General features: G+C 38.6%; 1 protein-coding gene across 8 annotated transcripts in view; it reads right to left on the bottom strand.

The window, feature by feature from the left end:
- The window catches only part of RAPGEF6 (Rap guanine nucleotide exchange factor 6), a 114,317-nt gene that overhangs the window by 75,926 nt on the left and 15,061 nt on the right, over positions 1–23,330 (bottom strand). For all 8 annotated transcript variants that reach the window (XM_056502821.1, XM_056502822.1, XM_056502819.1 and 5 more), the window contains exons 2-5: positions 13,681–13,751; positions 13,075–13,131; positions 12,083–12,166; positions 3,720–3,789 (exon numbers count right to left, since the gene is read on the bottom strand). In XM_056502821.1, the coding sequence (XP_056358796.1) occupies positions 3,720–3,789; positions 12,083–12,166; positions 13,075–13,131; positions 13,681–13,751 (282 nt within the window). The remainder of the gene's footprint in view (positions 1–3,719; positions 3,790–12,082; positions 12,167–13,074; positions 13,132–13,680; positions 13,752–23,330) is intronic.

Below are 23,330 nucleotides of genomic sequence, written 5' to 3' on the forward strand. Positions count from 1 at the left end.
GAAGAGGAGAAGAACCTCTGTATGATCTTAAACAGCTCTCAACTTCACATACTGAAGTAAATGACCTTAAAATTAAAATTCAAAAGATACCAAGAAAAGAAATTCAGAAAGACTTAACAGACATAAAAAGGAAAGTAACCAAACTACACCATCACAAAAGCAAGATAACATCTACCTTCAACATCACTTTTTCCAAAAACCTACAGTCTGTCTGAAGTTAAAGGAAGGTGCAAGCAGCTGAGCTTGTCTTATGGTTTATTTTTGATTCCATACAGAAATCATACATTATTAACACAGGTTAAAGACACAACGGTTAGGAAAGTTAGAAAAGAAAAATGAGGCTCACAGCATAATATTTTTTAAAAAAAACAATTCAGAAAAGCTGAGTTCCCCCAGCAAGGTATGACCACACCTTTCACTATTAATTTTATTATCTCTTTGCAAAAGAGCAGGACAACACACAAAGATATCTATTTGCAGTGTTGCTGTAAGCACAGTGGTATAAGAGTGTAAAGAATATAGTGCATGCAGGCATAAACACAAAAAGAAGCAAAAAATCTTTTTAAATGGGCCACCCTGTATCATCAAAAATTGCATCAAAATGATTGATATAGAAGCCTTTCTTCATGTAGCATAAATATGTATTTCTAGCTAGAAACAATATTGCTCTCAAATTTTACAGAAGTTCTCCAGAAATAAGGAATTTTGGTTTCGTACACATTAGCACAAAATAGAAGAGCACAGAATAGCACATTAACTGGCCATATCCTAATCAAAAAGTGTTCTTGTGTTCTTTATTAGCTTTAAACACTGGCAGCAGCAGGATGCTCCCACACCACCAGCTTCACCCAGGCACTGGTTGCCACACAGAAATCAAGGAGAACCATAGGATTACCCTGTTTCATTCTGCAGTCCAAACCAGCAATGAAATATTTTCCACCTGCAAGCATCACACAGCTCTTCTGAAATCTTACACTTAGATCCAAAGAAGAAAATGAAGGCACCAATGAACAACAGTAATGACACTTCAATACACCAAGATATGCTGCAATTCTGGGTCATCTTCCTAAACAATAAATGGGGCTATTATTAATTCAATACATTGCTCAGCCTCCAAAAATACGAGTTACAATTCCCATTCACACATTGTTATCCTCATTAACTTAAGTTGACCACATTTTATGGCCTTTAAAATGGGTCTGTTCCCAGAGGATTCCCACTACAAAACTGATTTACATTCTAAAATGACAGGAGATGAGGAAAAAAAAAAAAAAAAAATCAAAAAAATCAGTCACCAGCAGGAAACTATAGAGTTCTTTAACATCATTAAAGCAGCTAATTAGTTCTTTTGCTTGAAGATAAATATTCACTATGTATTAAACCTCATTAGTATGTTGCAAATTAAAAACTGGAGAAAATAAAATAATTAAGATGAATTAATAAGAGTTAATCAGGGACCTGAAACCCAAGTAACACCTTGTGTCAGTGCAGATCACAAGCAAAGTGCATGCCACCACATTGATGTTTTTTTCTCACATTATTTGAAGTGCTTCCTAGAAAATACAGCTAATAGTACCTTTAGCTACATTTATCTGTAAAATATGATCACACATATGATGAGGAAACTACTCTGCACTTTTAATTCTCTGATTTTCCTATGGAAAATGATACTGAAGTTCCAGAGAAGGATGTAAAATACTTTCAAGCGTCTCTATTCTCTCACTGGCATTTAATTCCAATTAAAGAGAATTCAGGAGATTTAAAACAAAGCAAACAGCTGTCTGGGCTGTGCCTCTGTCTCCAGGAACACCCAGCAGAGTGTGAGGCTGCTGACACAGCCAATGCTGGCTTCCCCAGCTACTGTGATACCCTGAAACTGTAATCACAGTTGGGCCTACTCAAATTACACACACAACACTAATTTCTTCAATAAATATTTCAATAGGGTCAGTTTCTTTCTGGAAGCACACACTGCACAGAAGCTCCTCTTTTATTTCCTTTTTTTTTTTTTTTTAATTGCAATGGTGATATGACCAATGAAGCACATAGGTATTTCTTAAGACTTCCTTTGCCCATGAAACGTTTTTATATAAAATTACATATGCAGTGAGTCAAGTCATCAGCCAGACCAGGCTGGTCTAGTCTTCCACTATCCCAGCTTGCTCCAAGCCCCATCCATTGAACATTTCCAGGGATGGAGCAGCCAAAGCCTCTCTGGGCAACCTGTGCCAGGACCTCACCACTCTCACAGGGAAGAACTCCTTCCTAACACCTAATAATAGATATGACTGGGTAAGTGAGTGTTTGTCACTCTGCTACAGGAGCACTGGGGTGCAAGACTCAGCTCAGCCCAGGCACAGCACTCAGGCACACTAAGCATACCAGATGGTCAGTTCAGCACACCAGATCCTTGCCAGCTGCAATTAAGAAGTAAAAATGCAAAGCAGCAAATGCAAACCAGAGGGCCTGGGGCACTCCCATGACATGGCTGCATACATTGCCACCCAATAGTCCTGTGGCATCCCTCCAGCCATAAACCTTCCCCCCAGAATTCCAGCTTTGAGAAGAGACTGGACAATTCAGAGTAAAACAAATTAACTGTTTCACTCCAGAGCATGCAGAGAGGTTTCCTGCACTCTTAACCTGCACTTCATAGCAGACTGTAGCTTAAAATATGTGCTGCAGCACAGAGCATATTACTGATGCTATCAGAGCCCACAAGCAGGGTCAGACTGACATTGCACACAGCAAATTGCACAAAGGACAGCAAGTGGACTTGGTACAGGACACTGCTGACACCCCTGCTGGTAATGCACTGTGAGAAACAAATATTTTATGGAAGCTGAATATTTACATGCTCAGTAAGAGACACTGTCAAATATTAGTTTTAATGTTACTATATCTAGATCTAGGGCAGCTAAATCAATAGCAGTCTGGAGATCAGAGTCTGATTAACAGACACATGGGTTCTGAGCACAACAAACAGCTTTGTTTCAGCTCCATTAAAAACATCCAAGGTGAAAGTTGGAAGGGATCTGCCTGTGTCCCCAGGCACACTGCTGGGATATAACACTGGTCTTCACTGTGGAAAAGCAATCCTAATATTCCAACTGCTCACAGCATGTGTACAACAACCTGGGAAGGACTAAGCTACACTCTCTAAGCACATATGTATGGATCTATATATGCACTTAGCAGCATCAATAAGTGCTCTGAAGAAGCAGAAGGAATCCTGGACATTAAGGATGGTGACATTCAAGCTTGGCTAAGCACTCTCATGTTTCTTCTCCTACCTACAAGCCTTCACATTGTGTGGCACTGCAAAGGCCTGGAGGAAGAATGCTTTTCCACCCAGACATGACCAATAAAAGCCATGAAATGGGGAATGGGGGTGTAAATAAATATTCAAGATAGAAGGCTGCCACAGCCTGACTCAGGAATGCTCTGCTCAGCCATGACTGTTAGGCTTTTGAAACTCAAGTAAGCATAATTTTAGAAAGAATGACCTAATCATCACCATCATTTACCCATCTAGATTAAATATATATAGCTACTGCTGTTACTAGAGCAGCCATAGGAATAATTGAAATCAAGGCAATTTTACTGCAATTTCATAGAATACTTTACAATAAGCTTTCTGCTGTAAATGAGAAAGAATTTGCTGAAACCAGCAATAGATTTAAATACATTTAAATACATTAAAAAAAAATTTGTCTTACCACAATCATTTCTGAAGGTTCCAGTATGATACATTCGCATCCTCGCTTTCCCCCAGACTGCTTGCCAAAACTAGAGTGGGATGGGAAAAAAAGCAAACAAAAAGGAATGAGATGAACAGCCTACTTTACCTTTTCAATAACACAAATAATAGGCAATGGTCCATGCTGTTAAAAAACAAAAAATAACAAAGAAAATTTGATGAAAACTATTATATTAAAAATGCAATTAGATAGTATCATTACCGTAATATTTTAATTTATTCAGCATCCCTCATCACAGTCTGCTATGTAAAGTCCAAATATAAAGAATATTATTTTGTAAAATCATTATTCCTGGGGGATGCATGGGTGTGTTACAGACCAATAACCTCTGGAATCCATCCATTTGTGACTGCATGGTACAAACAACACTCTAGAACTTCTGTGGGATATATGCAACTATGGGAAAAGAATTTAAGGAACTAAACTGAAGCCAAAAGACTAACTAAACTAAACTAAACTAAGCTGAAGAAGGGGACGTTTTGATTAGATATTGGGAAGAAATTCTTCCCCATGAGGGTGGTGAGGCCACGGGACAGGGTGCCCAGAGAAGCTGTAGCTGCCCCATCCCTGGAAGTGCTCAAGGCCAGGCTGGAGGGAGCTTGAAGCAACCTCACCTGGTGGAAGGTGTCCCTGGCCATGCAAGGAGCTGGAACCAGGTGAGCTTAAATGTCCTTTTCATTACAAATCATTCTGTGATTCTCTGAAACTGTGAAGTTACTCAAGTGAAGCTTCCGATTATTGCAACAAAGAAATTCTCAGTGAAATCCAATTAGGAGAAAGAATAACAATTAATAGGAGCATGGCAGCTTCCAAGTTTTGGTTTTGCTAATGGTCTACCAAAGAAAAAGAAAAAATATTTAAATTACATGACTGCAATATAGTCGTAAACAACGTACCAACTAAAACTTTCTCACCCAGACCAAACAAGCACAAGTTTCAGATAGAAAACTGGCATTTTCACACATCTATGCTAAGAAACTCAGAGTTCAAATTTTCATGTCTTCTTTCATGCTTTTCCCAAACAGGTATGAGAGCCTTGTGTTTTTGCAGCACATAAAAAGAATGGCTAAACTACTCTCCCTCCTACAACTGTTAATTCAGTTCAGAAAAAACAGAACTATAATTTTTAATGGCAGCTCCAACACTGAGGTGAACTGAAATCCATGTTAGGATTTGTCTAGAAACTAAAAACCAAACTGAGACCAACTTTGCCACAGGACCATTTTCAATTAAAAAAGAAAAAAAAAGTTAAATAATTTATAATAATTTATTCTATTCCTTATAGCAGAAAACTAAAGACAAGAGATATTCTTTTCCAAAACACTAAAATCATAAAGGAATTACATGCAACTGGAAGTTTCAGGTTTTGCACCTTTTTAAAACCAGAAACAGTCATTATCAGTTTTATGACAGACCAGATTACTACTATTGCTACATACCCTGCAATTAGAAAAAACCACCAATTTCCTGTTGCAGGTTGTTCAAGCAAAGTATTTTTGTTGTGCAACCACATTTTATCAAACTCCTGGAGGTCAAAGAGGTGTTGTTTTCTTTTTTGTTTTGTTTTACATAAACACATTCCTCAAATTCACCCACTGTCCAGCCTCCCTCTGCTTTGTTGCAGCATTTGCTAATTAAGTAATGGCAGTAAACACTAATGGGGACAAGAACAATGCTTGGAACAAAGGTCACAGTCTTGGCCCTATCATTTCTACTCCATCAGGCACTTTACAACAACCAAACACTTGGAAAAGCATCAGCTTCCAAAGACAAAACCCAGCCAGCTAATCCTAAAGAATAAACTACTCATATTAATAAGCCAATAGGTCAAGTTTCATTATTTCCTGGTACACACCATGGATAGTTTATTGATTATTCCACAGCAGAGCTACTTCCAAAGGAGGATGCCACAAATGGTTTTTCCCCAGCCATAACTACCATTTGTCTTGAAAATACCAAATTTTAATATTCTTAATTTACATACACAGAATGTTTTAGAGACATGGGTCTTAAATTTCTTAATGACCTATTACATATTTTTCCTCTAGAATACAAATGTTTAGCTTCTCTATCACAGTTAAGAGCTTTGCTGACATCAATATACTTCACTAATCTGCCAATTATAATCAAGGCTTCAGAACAACATTCATTCCTAAATGTTTGTAAATGGAAAAGGTTTTTCTGGGCATCTCCACGGAGGTCTCAATTTCACTAGATTTGTCTCAGCCCAACCATGATCTGAAGAATGGGGTTGGCTGGTGGGGAGTTGGCTGAGGCTTGCAGGTGCATCAGGAGCCCCCTCACAGCAGCTGCTGAGCAGCCCCAAATGTTTCTATTTGTGGAACAGAAAAAGGAGATGGAAAAAAGGTCCATCAGCACAGACCAAAAGTTTCAGCAAATACAAGTGGTAGAGTTTATGTGATATGCTGTGCAAGTCCTGAGCTCCTCGAAGTAACTTCATTAGAAAAATATTATAATACTTAACTCCATGAGCAAAAGGTTTAAACTCCATCAGGGAAAGGTTTAAAGGAAACCAGACACCACAAGATACACAGCTGAATACAAAATACCTATTTCAATTAACGTTCAGTCATCAAAACCCATTTCTGCATTAGCTCTCAATAACAACATTTAGCAGGTTTATCTCTTAAGCCTGCTGAAGTTTGAAGTGGAAAATATTTTGGAGGCTGTGTAACATGCTACTCAATTTGCAGGCTGCAAGCTCAAGATCTCTATTAATTACTTTATACTTTGAACACGATGACCCTTGGAGGAAGCTTGTTTCTCACCTACCACTTTCTGTCCAGCTTTCCAGCTATTCCAGATCATGGGATTGCAAAGCCTTTGTAAAATTGTATTTTAGTTACAAACAAACCACATACAACCCCTTCCTTCTAATTTCCTTTCTCTTGTACTTTAGTTCAGCCAACAAAAAACTCTTTCTGTGGCACAATCACCATCCTTTGCAGTCCATAAAATTTCTGAAAGGGTAGATGCTGTAATGAACTATGAATAGACCAAAAGGAAATTACTGGTGCAAGGGAGACACAGAAGAGATTATTCAGCCATTTGGTTGTGACAGGTCTGAACACATTCTTCATTTTTTTATTTTCTTAGAAGATTAGTCTATATCAAACAAGATGCACCATGTACTTCTACACTGAAACATTTTCCCAGCCACTACTCAGCACCAGCAAGCCCAACACAAGTTACTGCACTCAGGGAGACCAGGACACAGCTTCTCATAGTGTGCTGCCTCTTCTCATCCACATTCTCTTTGCCCTCAGAGTATTTTCATGCCAGCACTAGCTCTGACAGAAGAATTTAAATCTGAACAACTCCATCTGAATTAATTAATTTTACAAATACATTTATTGGTAGCATTCCCAAATTGTTGCTTCATTTATTGGCTGTCAGGCAATGCTACAAGTTACAGCCACCACTAAACAGAAACATCCAGGGAAAACATCATCTCAATTCAAAAATTCAAATGCACTGAATCACCACTGCTTTTATCCTGTGCTGAGTACTAAATCTCTCAGACTGGATAATCACAGGGATGTAAGCCTGAAGCTCCCTTTAAGAGAGCAGAGAAAATAATCCACAACAGTTAGTTGGGAAGAGCTTTCCAGTGTGAAGCAGGCATACACTCAGACTATTGTATTGTGACTGCAGTATTTACAGTCACACAGCAAGAAACTTAAATCCCAATTATGGCAACAATTATCACAATTCAGAATCTTACTGGCAACTGCCAGTTTGTTAGAAATTAGGTTTACTGTATGGCAGCGGGGACTGGCACACAAGGATGCAAAATGTGGGAGGAAAAACTATTCACACTCCAGACACTGGGACTGGAAAGAGGAAGATTAGAGTTTGAAGAGCACTGGGACAGAGCTTGGACACAGCAGGTACAGTCTAAGCAGAAGCAGGATTCAAGTTAAACCTTGAAGGGAAGGATCAGGGGACAAAAGGACCAGTATATGTGCACTAGCAGAAGCTGGGAGTACAGGAGCTATGAGCCACCAGTTTACTTTTGCAGTGAATGGTACAAATTCACAAGTATTTGCAGAAAGCAGCACTACAGGCTTCAGAAGTAAACTTGATCTGACATTAGATGCTGCATTTGAGGTATAAATATGTTTGAGAACAAAGTTACATACATCACAATTTAAATTATGGCATTTTGTTAATCTTTCAGTTCTTCAAATTGCAAATCTTTAATCACGTATTCTAATGTTCCAACACTTACAGTCCCATAAAAGCATAGTATTTTCTGTGCTTCTGGCACTTCATACAGAATAGATGCAAACACTGTTAACAGTCACAGTCAGTTGCAAAATATTGTAAAAATATTGTTACTCACAAATACTAACACAAAACAAGCTAAAAATAATTTCAACCCAAGCTGTTGTTCATGATGCAAAACTGGAGTTCCTCTTTCATTATGCCCATTTTCTTGATCTAAGCATTTGGGTCTTCTCCTTTTACTAAAGAAAAGAAAAATTGCTCACTGAGTCATTGATGCATCTACAACTCTCATGAAAAGACACTGCACAACCATGAGGCCATTTTAAATAATGGCCAAGAAATGCACTTCATGAACAGAACAATGATTCCAAGTTTCTCCACTTGAGAGATTTTGGAAGGACTGGGAAAAGAGAAGTGTTTGTTTTAGTAAGACTACATCTTGAATGTTTCAAGAGTTTGTATTTTCCCCTTGGAGGTTCAATTCTCACAGCTGTAGGAGGCTGTCAGCCACATAATTGGCTTCAAAAGTTCCTCCAGGTCCTTGATATATCTGCTATGGCTAATCTTGGTGTGAGTAATCTCCTTCAATTATCCTGTTCACATGAATTATCTTTATTAACAAGCAAGGTTAACACAGAACCTCTTTAACTTGCTGACGTGATTTTCCTTCCACAAATCCATCAATCCTGTTATTTTTATTCTGGGCATCCCTTTCAAGTTAGAAGCAAATTCTTCTCCTATGCCAAATCTATTAACAAATCCATTCTCCAACCAATAGGATAATCAAGATTATGCCATCTTTGTACCTGGTATTACTGACTGATCTGCCTCTTACCTTAAAAATCTTCCAGGGCTTCTCTCATCATGAGCATCAGTGTTGGAATATTGAATAGATTTATTGTACCTGGATGCAAGTTTTACTCCTCCAATTTTTAAACCAATTTCTGAATTACAATTTGAATACAAGTTCATCAAGTCAATAAAAAAGCCCTTTTCAAGCACAGTGAGCCCCAGTTTCCATCCTGACTCATTCAAATACTTAGACAAGGTTTATTAAGCAGTAACTGCCCACCTCCTTATGTTTTCAAGCCTCTCTCAGCTTGGATTCCACAGAATATTTTATTTCAAAATAAAAAAAAATAAGAAAAAAAAAAAGTTTTCCCAAACCTCTGATAGACAGGGGATGAAAGGGGTATGCAAAAAGCAGGACAGCATCTTCAGGTTACAATTGTTTACTACAGTTCCCTCCTATCCATCAAGGTAATCACAGGGCAGATGACAGAAAAAGGACAAATATTGTGAGGATGCACCAAGAAACAGTTACTAAACCATACCACCTTCCACTGGCAATGATTATTTATGGAGACTGCAAGGATCTCACTTAAACTATCAATTGTAACAGCAGTTTCTTACATAATTGTAGAACAAAAGTCACTGGACAGTTAGTTTCTAGTGCAATGCTAGATTTCAAAAAACGACTGCTACATAAATCAAATTGAAACCAACAATTTTAGAAGAAAAAGGGGCCTTAAACCCCACTATTGCCCAGAGAAAAGCTTCCTCTAATTGAGAAACACTGATATCCTGCTTTTACAAAGCAAACTATTTTATAAAAACCATTCCAGTATTCTGAAAGAACCCTAAAACGTACAGAAGTTCTTTAAAGACAAAGTCTTTGTCAAATGCTCCAGAGGAAAAATATGAAGCTGAAATTATCAATCTGGCAAAGAGGTAACCAGGGCATCTGGCATGTTATGAACCACACAAGGACTGAGTTTCAAACTCGAATCTATTTGCTAGCTATTATCTTTTTTACATAATGCCTCCATCTACCCAGTACTTCCAAAATGATAATTATTCAAACTTGGCTCTTGACCTCTTCAGAGTTCAATCAGGTTTCCAGATTAAAGCCTAACTCCTCATCTTTGGTAGTAACCACCTTTCTCCCATTAAGGATTCTATTTTTGTCCTCTTCCATTTACCCCCAGACAACTCAAAGCCATCATTAGTCTCCTGCATCAGTCCCCTCCAGAAGACACCTGTCTCTAAACCTCACCCACCTCTGCTCACATGCTGATATATTTATACCATATTGGAGAAGTCAAAAAGGTAGGATTTATCTGATGCCATGTCTGGGCAGCCTATCAGGAATCCAAGTGGCTGAAGGGATGTTTCCCTTCAGCAGCCTCAGAATACTTTGTTTTCATTTCGCTCCTTACTCTCTTCCACTACTTTCCTGCTGTGAAAATTTTAAAAAAGCATGAATAAAACAGTATCCCACATAGCATACTCTCCCATAAAGTTTATTTCACAAACATATTAGAAGTCTAGGATCATATGCTCACCAGGCAAAAAGAACATGGCAGCAAGTTCTTATATTTGTTTCCTGTGATACAGAATAGCTCTACAATACCTGAGGCAATGAGAATAAAGGTAATATTGTGCTTTCTTATAGATGTATAGTTAACATTCCTTCCAGAATGACTCACATAATCAGGAACTTGGTTGGGGACAAAGAATAAGGAGTGACATTAAGTCTTATTACAAATGTAACTAAAATGGTGCTAATTACAATTATGAAAGAATACTACTAACTTATCCAAGGCACTATTTCATATGAAATTAATCTGTGTCTGGTGACTGCAGCTTCCTCAACTAGAAATGTGACTGATCAGGTTTTCAGAACACAGAAAGTAACTGAAGTTTATCCCACTCTACCAAAAAAAAAAAAAAAAGGCATTCGATTTAATGCATGAACATGACTGTATTTCAAACAAAATGGAAGTGAGCTGAACACCCTAGATATCTATCAGGAATCCACTCTCTTCCTTTCCACATTATTTAATCTCTTAAGGAGACAGAACATCCCAGAAACCATCCTTTGTAAGCTGTAACCTGCCAGCAGCTCCATCTAACAGAACTCTGTGACCCTTTAACATCCTCATTATCCATAATAAATGTAGCTGTAATCTTGTGAATTAACTGTAACAGGTCTACTTTACCAATTATTTTTATGTGTGTGTGTGTGTAGGTGACATACTCTAGGTTTCACAAAACAATGATTTTAGAGAGTTTTTATGCAAATACAAGCATGCCATGTCCTCACTTTTGGTACTCCTGAACTTATAATTGACTCATCATAGTATGATTTTGGTTGAAAGGGACCTGAAAGCATACCTTGTTCCACCCCCTGCCATAGGCAAGGACACTTTCCACTAGAAAATATTGCTCCTAGCCCTGTCTAAACAGGCTTTGAACACTTCCCAGGGATGGGGCAGCCACAGCTTCTCTGGACAGTTTCATTTAAGGACCTTCAGTCACTCAAGGAGCATGAAGTGTTTAATACCCAGCCTAGAATTAACTGAGTTGAAAAATTCAGTCCTGTATGTTCTTACCAGTACTTACTATGAAATTCAAGTATATGGAAATGTATGTAAGCTGGAGCTGGCATTAAGTCTATCCACTCATGGTCAGCTCATGCTGAGTCAAGTGAAACACAGTGACATAAAAAAGTGATTTACAAGGTCAAGCAGAGTATTACTCTGGGTACTCAGGGTATTACTTGCCCAAGTTCAGCTCAAGTCTAATAATGTGCTTCAGAGAAAGCATGTCAGTGCTCACTGTGTCTCAACCCCGAGACACAGACGGGCTCCTGGCACAAGCTCTCCACAGCTGATGCTGCTTCACCTAAAAATCATGTGCCATTAAACACAGCCTCTGACCAAATGGCATCTGCAGTTGTATTTTTGTGACAGGGAACTCTATCCAGAACAGCCACACAATACAAATTATTCAAAGAGGTCCCAAGGTAATAAGCTGACTACAAATTTTTTTATAAACTTAAAAAGCCAAACTAGATTAAGTATTTCACAAAGAAATTTCAACGTGCAGAAAAATCTGAGAAAATGTAAATTGAATTAGCTGAACATTTCTTTCACTATCAAACTTTAGAAAAACAAAATTATGAAATTATTTTTAAATTCTTTAAAAATTACAGTAACACAAATACATTGGAAGCATTTATTTTAAAAATTTGCCTTAAATAACAGCAACTCAATTATTTTACATACCTGCAAGGTGGCAAAAACATTGAATCTTTCATGAGCACAGATCCAGAAAGCAGGATATACCAGCATCTTGCAATAGTTTCTGAGCTGTAAGAAAAGCAATCAGTGATATGTACTTCTCCTTACAGCACCTTAGAATTATGTTATCCAAAACATTATTGTAGTAAAATAATGATTTATCACTCTACCAGTTCAATATGTAAGAACGTGGGAACTCCAAATGGACCAGGATTTTTTTTTTTACCATTCACATAAGGAATGGTTTTTATACTTTACATTTTGACATTTAACTCAGCTTAAAAATTTACTTTATAAAAATAAAATTTTTAGTGAAAATATTTTATTCCAGTGAAAGCATACACAAAGACTGTAAATACAGGGCAGCACACAACCCTACACACAGATAATGACCTGCTACTGGAGCAGGTGTGTGCCACACATACCTACCACACCAACTAGTAGGTGGCATCTCATTTAGACTCAGGTGTGCTAAAAGCTGTGCCTTTTACAGAAAGCTAGGACTACCTGGGAGACAATAAATATGCCATAAGCAATGCTAAAATATGAGGAAAATAAAAGTATATTTGCCTCCCAGCAAGAACGCAGAGAACCATAAGCTAAAGTACTCATTTTTGCAATGTAAAGTGATGGTGTTTGAGCTCCATCCCCCTCCAGTACAGGCTGCTTGGACAAGGAGCTGTGCAGGCAGTGACAGCTCCAGGGATATAGTGCCACCTACTGAATGTCACCAGGGCTGTCTCCCTTTCAGTCACCTCGTGTCACTGACACACACATCCCCCTCTGCTGTCCATGGGAGCTGGGCTGGAAGCTCATGGGCACCTCTCAAACACTGCACTACTGCTAAAACCACCTCTGCCAAAGTTTTTAACCAATTATTGACAATAACTGAAAAGCAAATTACACATAATAATATGCAAAACATTGGGTTTGCTCACGTTTCTGCTGAAGAACTCCAACAAGTGCTATGTACTCACCAAAAGAGAACTTGGTTGCCCTTGTACCTCTCATAGCGGGCACTGGATGACATTATTCTGAGGGAAGAGGAAGAGAAGTTTAAATTCAATTTTAATCCCCAAAGATCATAAGCCATTAATCACCACATTTCAGTAGAACCACTTTCAGGCTCTAAGACCTCAAATTCAACTATTTTTTTGTTCTAAATAAAGGATGTGCTTAACCAGAAAATTCAAGTTATTATGGTGTTCTTCATTATAAAATTACCCATAGCAACTGAACTGAAGGAATTAAAATACTTTCAAAGCACTTTTTGTGCCTTGTTGGCCTTCCATTTTATGGATTCTGAGACCATCTGAATGTCTGAAGCATTAGAAATATTTTGTAATCTGGAGTTAAGACAGGGCACTGTCTACATAGTCCTTTGTAGGCAAATGGGAGTAAGCTCTGCCTTCCTTCTTAGAAGAGCTAATTAGTTTAGATTCTTTGCCACATCATTGCAGTGACTTAACTCAGCAATGGATTTAGCCAATACTCAGCCACCTCAAATTGCAGGCAGACAAAACCTCTGCTTATCTCCACAAAATGTCATAGATGCTAAAAAAACAAACTGCAGAATACTTTACCTTAGCTGATGTTCCCTGAAATGTGACAATATGTCCAGTCCATGAAGGAAAGAATAGATAGTATTCAAGTCCTAAAAAGAAAGAGAAGGGAAAAAAACAAACAAACATAAGCAATCTCATTCATATCTATTCATTCAGTGTTACTTTTCAGATTCTGCAGTAAATTACACAGAACTATGCAAAACCCAGATTAACAGATCTGGACACACATAGACTTGAAGAACCCTGTCCACAGTTCACATGTGGAAGTGAAAAAAGAGTGAAGTGCAACTGATACATAAACACTGACCTAAAAAACCCCAAAAAAATTATTCCAAATATCTCTGAAAATATTATTTATGTGAATGAATACAGGAGCAAGCAACAAGCAGAATAAGTCAAATAGAGCAGGCCTGTTCACCCGAGGTCAAAAATTGTTGAAACCTTCTAAGATCTCTTTAAAGAAGAAATTTTTCAAAACCAGTGAAAACTTAAGCCACTATATAGGGTGCAGAGAACCACTAGACTACCTTTTCATAGCAAAGGGGTTGTATTTAGAGAGAAAAAACTCTTTCATGTCCACCTCAGACGCAGCTTGCAAGCCCACTACAAACTACACCATCCTACTGCCTCTCTTGCTCAGTCCATGTCTGGAGGGAACATCAAAAAGAAATTCAAAATACTCTTTGGGAAAGATGGAAACAATAAAGCTTTAGAGGTCTCTCACTCCTTCTACCACTAGTCAGCATCTCACCAGCGTCATCCACTAACAACCACAGAAATAAAAATATTAAAACATGAAGATTATTTCTCTTTATAAACTTCCATAGAAGCTGTAATTAGGACATACAGCTGTTTAAACTTCTCACCAGACAGAATTCTCTTCAGTCACAAAAATATATGTACTGATGGTGCAGACCACATGGCAGGGAACAGCTCACTAGGGCTATTCATCACTTAATTTACTGTCCTGAACAGGTGGGCTGTTAAGAGTCAAACACACACACAACAAAATCATTATACACCACAGGGCAGTCTCTCCAGCTTGGCCTTAGAAGGTATGTTCTGAATTTTCAAGTGCTGCATTTATCCAGTGTTTACATAAGATAAATCAATATGAAGGCTGGCCTCAGAATTTACAATGGATTTACTTCAGAAAAGTTCTTTGGCTTCATAGTCTGTGTTTAGCAATATAACTTACATGGACCATTGTATCAAATGAAAGGTCAGATGTAATTGCAGACCATGTAAAACCATAAAACTGGGTGTTTTTTTTTTTAAATGTCATTTCCAAATGCCATGAAAATTAAACAGAGGGCCTGAATTTGTAACCCATTTACAAAGCACTAATTTCACAGAATCCAATCTCATTTTAAACCTCCAAACTGCCACAAACGTGATTTAATTAGTGGAACCATCCAGGAGCACTAGCTATGGGATAGACTCCAAAGGGCACCTGGCAGCCAAAGGGTCATTTCAGATAACTAACAGCTCCACTACTGAGCTTTCCCTGTTTCTGGGCAGGGAACTACTTCAACTTCTCCCCCTGAAAGCATTACACACAGAAATGCAGCAACTGTATACTCAGACCATACAGTGGCATTGTAGTCAATATCTGACTCTCCCAGGCCGAAAGAAGGATGCTTATAACTCCTGTAAAAGCTGGGCAGCCAGGAGAGAATCTGTATTTGTTTAAAATTAAAGCTGAATTTTTAAGTCTACATAATTCACTGTGACTATATAGGTTTTCCTACATTTTTCAGTACTTTTTTACATAACTCAGACTAAGATGTAACAGAACATCTCAAAAATGTTTCAGATAAGCAGTTCTGTAGTTACGAGTTACAGAAAACTACGTTCCCCTTTTAATCACAAAGCTTTTAATTTCTGCATATGAAAAATGATCACATCCTGACTTGTGAATTCTCTACAACTCCAGAATGCAGCCCCTTTGCAAGTTCACTCAGCCTGGACTGAGTCCTGCACTCCACCTGCAGCACACAGAACTGCTGCACCGATGCACTGAGGAGCTTGATGAACAAACAGTTGGTAAATTAAGGAAATAAACATTTCCTTATTTAGGGATACATGCCTGAAAAGCATCCCCCAATCCAACCTCATGGGCAGAGAGCACAGCAAAGGGAAGGCAAAGGTTCCTATTCCCTCACCCAGCAGAAGGCATTTAACTTAACACTGCCCAATGCTCTAATGCTGATAAATGTAATAAACTACATGATAAATGGAATTCACTACCCAGTCAGGTGACACATCAACAAGCTAAACACATTGGCTACTCACACAGCAGTTTCTATAGGAGGTTTTAAATCAGGATCTGTAACACTTTTCTTAAAAATACCTGACTTTTAAAGCAAGCCCCTGTCCTAGTCATGCAGAGAAGGTGATTCTGAGTGCCACTGAGCAAAAGAACTAACTCAGCAATCTCCTGGGAATGGCTGTGAGGTGCCTCTTACTGCCAGTACCTCAAATGCATCCATCCAATGTGTTTCCCATGCCTTGGTGAAAAAGTCTTTCTCGCTTGTTTAAATAGATACAACCAGGTAGAATTCCTCCTTTCCCTCATGTGCCATTTCATATTCTAACACAGGAGGGTACAGCTTTTCCCAATAAAACTAAAATTACCTATCAGTCATAGTTTGTGAAGCTTTCTTCAATAATTCCAACTCATTTCAGACAGAGTGCTTAAAATAGCACTGAAATTACATTTGACATACTGTATTTAGAATCTCATTCTGTATTTTTGCTGGCAAGGAACATCAACTAACCCGAGGGTGGCCAGACGTGGGCAGGGGCTGTGGCCACCTCGTGGACAGAGGCTGAAGTCCAGCTGCACCACACTTTCAAAAACCCTCCTCCAACAGAGCTGAAAGCATTTATTCCTCTAACTCTAACAGTTTCTAATATGATTTTCAGTTTTAAGAACACATTTATTTCACCACAGCAGTTATAAACAGTGAACAAGCACATAACCTCAGTACAAAGGGTAGGGATCATTTTCACAGGTAATTTACGATAATCACTATGAAAAGTGATGCCAAAGGGCAACAGCATCATAGCAGCAGAACACAAAATATTTACTGGAATTTTACAGCCCCTTTCCATCTCCTTCTTTATAATCTCTATTTACTTTTTCGTGTCACAATCCAACTGAGACACAACTATTGATGAAACACTCTTCACATGCTCAGAAGAGAGAACAAGGTCAGTATGATTTTATTTTGCAAAAGTCTTTTCATCAGAGCTTTTCATCAGCTGAAACTGAAGCACAGGATCTACCTGCAAATGCTGTGCCCACAACAGATTCTTCAATCTTTGACAGAAAACAACCTTGACTTATTTACAGAGAAAGTAACTCACATTACCTACCCAACTAGCTAAAACTGCAGTTCATCACCCCAAGGGAAGGTGGGAAACTGGGCAAAGAGTAATCAGGCAGTTGTTAATCCTGTTAGAAAGGAGATTTTCTATGCCATAGAGAAGAAACACGAACACTGCGACCGCAGTGATCCTGCCCCAAGCTGTCCTGGACAGATCATTCTCTGCCTCCAGTTCTCACAGCAGATGTGTTTAAAAAAAGCAGAGGACATCTGTGTCTTCAAATTCTTCCCATGACAGAATACACTGTATAAAACAGCATGTGCTTCAGCAGCAGTGCAGAAACCAAGGGAGGGCTCTGTGGATGGTGCTGTTATCACCAAGTGTGGTCACCAGCAGCCTCAGCTTCCTTCAGCACCAGTTTTTATCATCTCCAGCACACACATTATTCCAGCAAAGAGCTTAACCAGCTGCTAAACCAAAGGTGGTATAAAAACACAGAGATTTTAGTAACAATATCATGTAATATAAATATATATTCTTTTATGGTAGCATCCTCATCTCAAAGTTAGAAGTGAGCCACCTGAATACTCAGACCACTTCTCATTTTCCCTGCCAGATGCTAACTCTCAGAGATGCCATAAAGGAGAAAATAAAAGAAGCATCAACTACAAACTCACCACACAAAAGTAAAGCCACCAGCTAACTACCACCATCACCCATTTATTCCAAAACATTTCTCTGAAAATAATTTGCTCCTTTTTTTTGCATGGACAGTGAAATATTAGTTTCTTAATTGTTAAGATGCAACTTTTTAAAATAAAGAAGTAAGTACTGTCACCCAGAAAAATCATCAGGAGAATAAACTCCAAACTCAAAGTTGCTGAGGAAGTGGTGGCCACCGTTATGTTTCACTAATGGCATCTTTTTAAAATATGACCAAGATCTGCATGCTTTGAACAAGCACCACAGTGCAGCAACACCAATGATGAGCAAATTCTGCAGGTAGGTATCGCTTCCTTTTGCTTCTCACCCAATCTCTGGCCTGTAATCCAAAGAGCATCTTTACAAAGCTGGGAATTAAGGCTCCAGTGGAACAACAGTGCTCTCGAACATAGAGTTCTGACCACAAAGCTTCCCAACCAACAACAACTCAGCCAGCACAACTGTAATACACATGAGCTGCATCCAGATGCTGTAAGTCCACAACAAGGTCCAAGATTTACCCCCTTTTAGCACTGCCAGAGGATACAAGCAGTGCAAAAAAAACCAGCTCTCAAACAAGGATGGAATTACTGCATCAAAAGCAACTTTGCCCCTCAAAAACAGAAAACAAAAAACGAATGCTTCCTTTCATGTGACCCCAGACAGGTGTTCCAGTAACATATTATTACTATTATTATTATTATTAAACTCTAAACAGGAAATCTGGTCTATTTCTAAGGAAAATAAATTGTTCCGAAATGACCTCATAGTTGCAAATTCTGATTAATCTCACACACAGACAGCCTCAGCAATTGCAGCCAGGTATTAGGGATGCTGAGGAAGTGATAAATCCTCAGAGACTCCCTTTAGCAGTGCCTGCCATGTAATGTCCTTCATGGCAGCAGCACTCAGCCCCGTTCCAGAGCAGCTGCACCCAGCCCAGCCCCGGCCGGGACAGCTGCTCACTGCAGCGGGGCCAGCACTCAGGCACGCTCCCCAACAACCTGGCCTCACACACACCCTACATCCACCCTGAACCTGAAACAAGGGCTCCCAAAGAAAGCACACCAGCATGTATTATTCAGTGTTATTCAGTCAGCCCAGAGTTTTGCCCAAGGAGTGAGAAAAGAGCAGAAACTTGCAGCAGCGCAGCAGCACTTCAAAGCTGCAGGTAAAACCAGCTGTGTCAGCAAGTTCCAGACAGATTGCTCTCACATGCAAACCTGCCCCAGAGAGCTGCACAGAACCTGTCTCTCAATCCACCCCTCACACATTAAATTCCTGTTGCAAGAACATATGCTTGGCTCACTCAAGACTCCCCACACCCAGTCTACACAGGCTGCTGTGCCACCCAGTATTCCCTGGGTTACACTCCAAACCTGCTTCTACAAAAGCACCAAGGATGATGGATGGGATTTTGCATCCATTCCTTTACTGAGCTATGGCAGTTAGCAGGATGCCTTTTTTATATGTTTCAGAGCAAACAAAATATTACTACTTTCTAAAGACATGTTAGAGATCCAGGATATTACCAGGAATATACTTTAAAAGAAATAGACACACATTTCTGCCTTTGAACCAACAGTTAAACCATATGGCAACAGCTTCCCAAATTCCAATGGCATTCAAAAAGACCATGGTACAAAATCCTCCAGGGAAGGAAGCCACATGGTTGAAAGGTACCTTCCTGTTCATATGCTGCTTAGCTGCTTCTCCCTTCTCAGTGCTCTGAGCAGAAACAAGGCTGGAAACAAACTCCAGCAGGATCAAGCACTCACTTGGTACCAGGACAAGGATTTTAATAGCCTCCTGGACAGTGTCTGAATTTCTCTGTATTAAGGTTGTTATTTAAAGTGCCTAGATTTCAGTAAAGCAAACAGAGGTGATTCCTGGAGCACAGAGCACAAGCTGTGTAAGCTCTAAGTGGGAGGCTCCCTCCAACCCAATGCCATTACTTGCTCTCAGTGATTCAGCAGGTTCCTTGTACAGATTGAATGCAGCTTTATTAGGAATCCTGTCAGGCTCAATAAAGACTTTGTCACCCTTGGAGGGGGGGGTGTAGCAGAAGAGAGGAAATGTTACTCAGCACGGTTTTCATTGCTTCCCTTCCTGTTGCTTCACTGAAGGCTGGAATTTCTGTTTAAGGCCAATTTAAAAATAGTACTCCCAAATTCTTTCCTGATACTGTAATACCATAAATAAAAACACAGAACCATGCTGTAGTTCTCAGATCCATATTTTACACATTCAGATATCTACAGAGGACATTCACCAGCTTGAGGGATGCTGATTCAAGGAGTCCACCCTACACACTGTCAGCTACCCTCAAAACTTGTGGGAGGAGCAGAAATACCCACTTAAAGACATGTAACAGAGTATATAACTCCTAAATTAAAAAGAAGATGATGAGATGAACTGGAAAGCAACTCCTCCATCTTAACTTATTTACACTCCTTGTTCAGTGGCACAGACATTGGGCTTCAATAAAAACGCAAGTGATGCCACAGAATGTCAGCTCAGGCTCTTCACTTAAAGTAACAATTCCTTCTAAAGTAGCCTCCTATTTAGCTGGAGGCCACTTAAAAACAAAAATAAAAATTAAATACAAGCACTGAGACACTATTAGAGAAAGGATGGATTAGTTAGACAAATGAAAATGTTATGAATGAAAGATATTAAGTACCTTGCAGAGAATGGCCGAGTTTAAGCAGCACTCCTAAGGAATGAAGCCTCATCATTCCATGTAGGAAACACCACTAATTCAAAAAGCCTAATTAAAGAACTTCTCCATAAACATAACAGCAAACTCCTGCATGATCTTATGTCACTGCCTGAAACTGTACACAGTAACATTTGTATACAATAAACTGGTTCAGCTACTTCAGAGCCATATTCCATTATTCAGAAAGAATGGCACATAAAGAAGCTGAAATAGCTTCAAATGACCAAGAACCTGAATTCTCTGATTTATGGTCTTTTGGATGGTCCCAAACTCCTGGAGCCCACAACCACCAGACAACTCTGGATTGTATTGTGACTACGATAGAGCACTCCTCCCTAAACCCTGAACTTCCCATTTACCTACACAAATGACACTTTTTTCAAATGAGAAAGTGTCAGTCTATTATAGTATCTTTATGCAGGAGAAAAAAGATTAAGAGAGACTTCATTTCACTCTTGTACACCCTGGAAGCAATTCCCATTGACAGCATCTGTTACTAACAATACAGACACAAATAGAAAATTAAAATCTGGCTCTTATTTTTGCAAATAGTAAGAAGTATCATCTGCACACTTGGATTTTCATTTTATTTTTTGTGAATAAGTCCCTCAATGGGGCACATTAGTTTCCTTATATATTATTTTCTAATATTTCATTATAACATGCACATAAAAAAATTTGGAAAAGCCAGATCTTTAAATACAGAGATCTGAGAGCCACTATGATAGTTTTTGATGGACTGAAAATACCTCAATACAGTGGCATGCTCCTAAAAGCAAAATAAAAGAACTGAAGTCTTTCCACATGAAAATAAAACAAAATGTTTCTCCACTCACCAATCATTCCCCACACCCAATCCAGATAAACACCTTCCACCTCAGAACCCTGGATTATGTTGATATAGGACTTTCGTAGAAAGAAAAACATTTGAAGGAATGAGGGAGGGGAAATTTCATATTATTTTTACTGCTGTTTCACCACAGAGTCAGCATTTTTGGAACTCTGACTCTGCCAGAGAAAGAAACTTCCTTTGGAAAAGCTGATTTTGCAGAGTGAAATTGCAAGGGCCCTGAACTGGAGAGACAGAACAACAGATGTCACTGCTTCAAAGCAAGCAGCTCATGGAAGAGTTCTGAGAATCTGAAGCACCATTCAGCCCTTTCCACAGTTAAGAATAAAAGCACAGCTATGAAAAAGCACATTGAATTAAAACACTACCAAAAAGTTCCCAGACATATATTACTTAATTTTAAAGTATCTTTCAGACTTATATATCAATAATAGAAAAGCATGCTGCCTCAAAAACCCTGTGTTCCTGAAGTTCAACAGGATGGGAAGCACAGAATATACAAAAATTAGCCCCTATCAAAGAGCAAGACTTTATACCAAACATTTTTAAATAATACAAAGATCATAAAATCAGCCTCCTAACCCAGGCTCTTGAAAAATCACCCAAAATCCATTAAAAAAATAGGTGGCTTCCAGTTCAATCAACGCTTTGTTAGTCAAGCAGCTGACCACTTGTCAGAATTACCACCTCCATTCCAAAGGACAAGCATCCATCAAATAGCAATCTTTCAGTTAAAACCTTTTGGTCATAACTCCAAAACCAACAGTTCCTCTGATTCACAAAGAAACTCCCTGCTCTTTTAAGAGGAAAGTGTCAACATCTGAAATTTCTTTTTAAGAAAAGAAAGAATTACGGTAGGAAAGGTCAGAACACTGAAATGTTGAGGGAAAAAAAGTACATCCTTATAAAATAACAAATTTGGTACAGAAACCTGGGGATGAGGAGAGAGGAGGTAAAAGATGAAATCCAAAGGTCAGTTCTATGCTCATCTGTCACAATTTGGGAGTGAGGCTGAGTGCAGTTCAGACATGTTAAACGTATGAGTTGTTACTTACACGTGACTTTGCTCTTACTGCAGAAGATGCTCTAGTTCTTGTTCTTCCCTCTTGGACTAGCAACTGCTGGTTCTTATTTAACATAAAAACACTCCATTGTCAATGTTTTCACTGTGTTTTGTCCAATGTACCTTTGCAGCAAGTGAATGTTATAACTGAGCTCCCATACTACAGCTCAACAGGTATCTCACACAGAGAAGGACTGGCAGACACAATAATAGCAGTTTAACTGTAGCTTTTTTCCATCATCTTTATTGTCAGAATTTTATACACATGGATAAGAATATTGTTATTTTTGTAATGGCACATTTATGATTTTTCTGTGTGCAATTTCTTACTTCTTTGTGAATTTAAGCAAGCAAAGATCATGTCTGTCTGGAAAGTAAGTCCTGCTAAATCAATAGCAGTGAAGGCAAAATGAGATCTTTATCAATATTGCAATTTGAATCACCCACTCAGTATGTAGGTAAGGGAGAGGAATAAAGCTCTATTAACTGCGTAAAAATGTTTTGGTGCATCAGTAAAACAGGAAGAGAATGATGAGATTATAACTAAGAATAAAATATCACACAAATGCAATGCTCTCCTACAGTCTTTTCCAATAAAGCCACTAAAAAAAAAAAAGAAGAATCAACCTTCAGCTACTTAATTCCCATAATAATGTCATTGTGAACTATGAAGGAATTCCTGTAGTGGACAGCAATAATACACTCACCAGTAATTCCTTCTGCATCCTGGTACCAGGATACCCAAGCACTAGCAAATAGAGCAATTCCAAGAAAGTTACTGCAATGTATAAGAGGCAATATTTCTTAGAGAGTCTAAATTATCTGAATATAGATTCCCTCCAACTTCACTAATATCTCAACAACTACAGTATCTTCTCACATGTTGGAAAAGGTTAATGTACCTGTGTTCATTGTATCCACACAATGGCAAACATTTATATACCTCATAAAAAAAAAAAAGATTAATCAGTAGTTATTTGCATCTTTGCTCATAGCAA

This window comes from Oenanthe melanoleuca, chromosome 13, assembly GCF_029582105.1.
Source record: "Oenanthe melanoleuca isolate GR-GAL-2019-014 chromosome 13, OMel1.0, whole genome shotgun sequence".
Lineage (NCBI taxonomy): Eukaryota > Metazoa > Chordata > Aves > Passeriformes > Muscicapidae > Oenanthe > Oenanthe melanoleuca.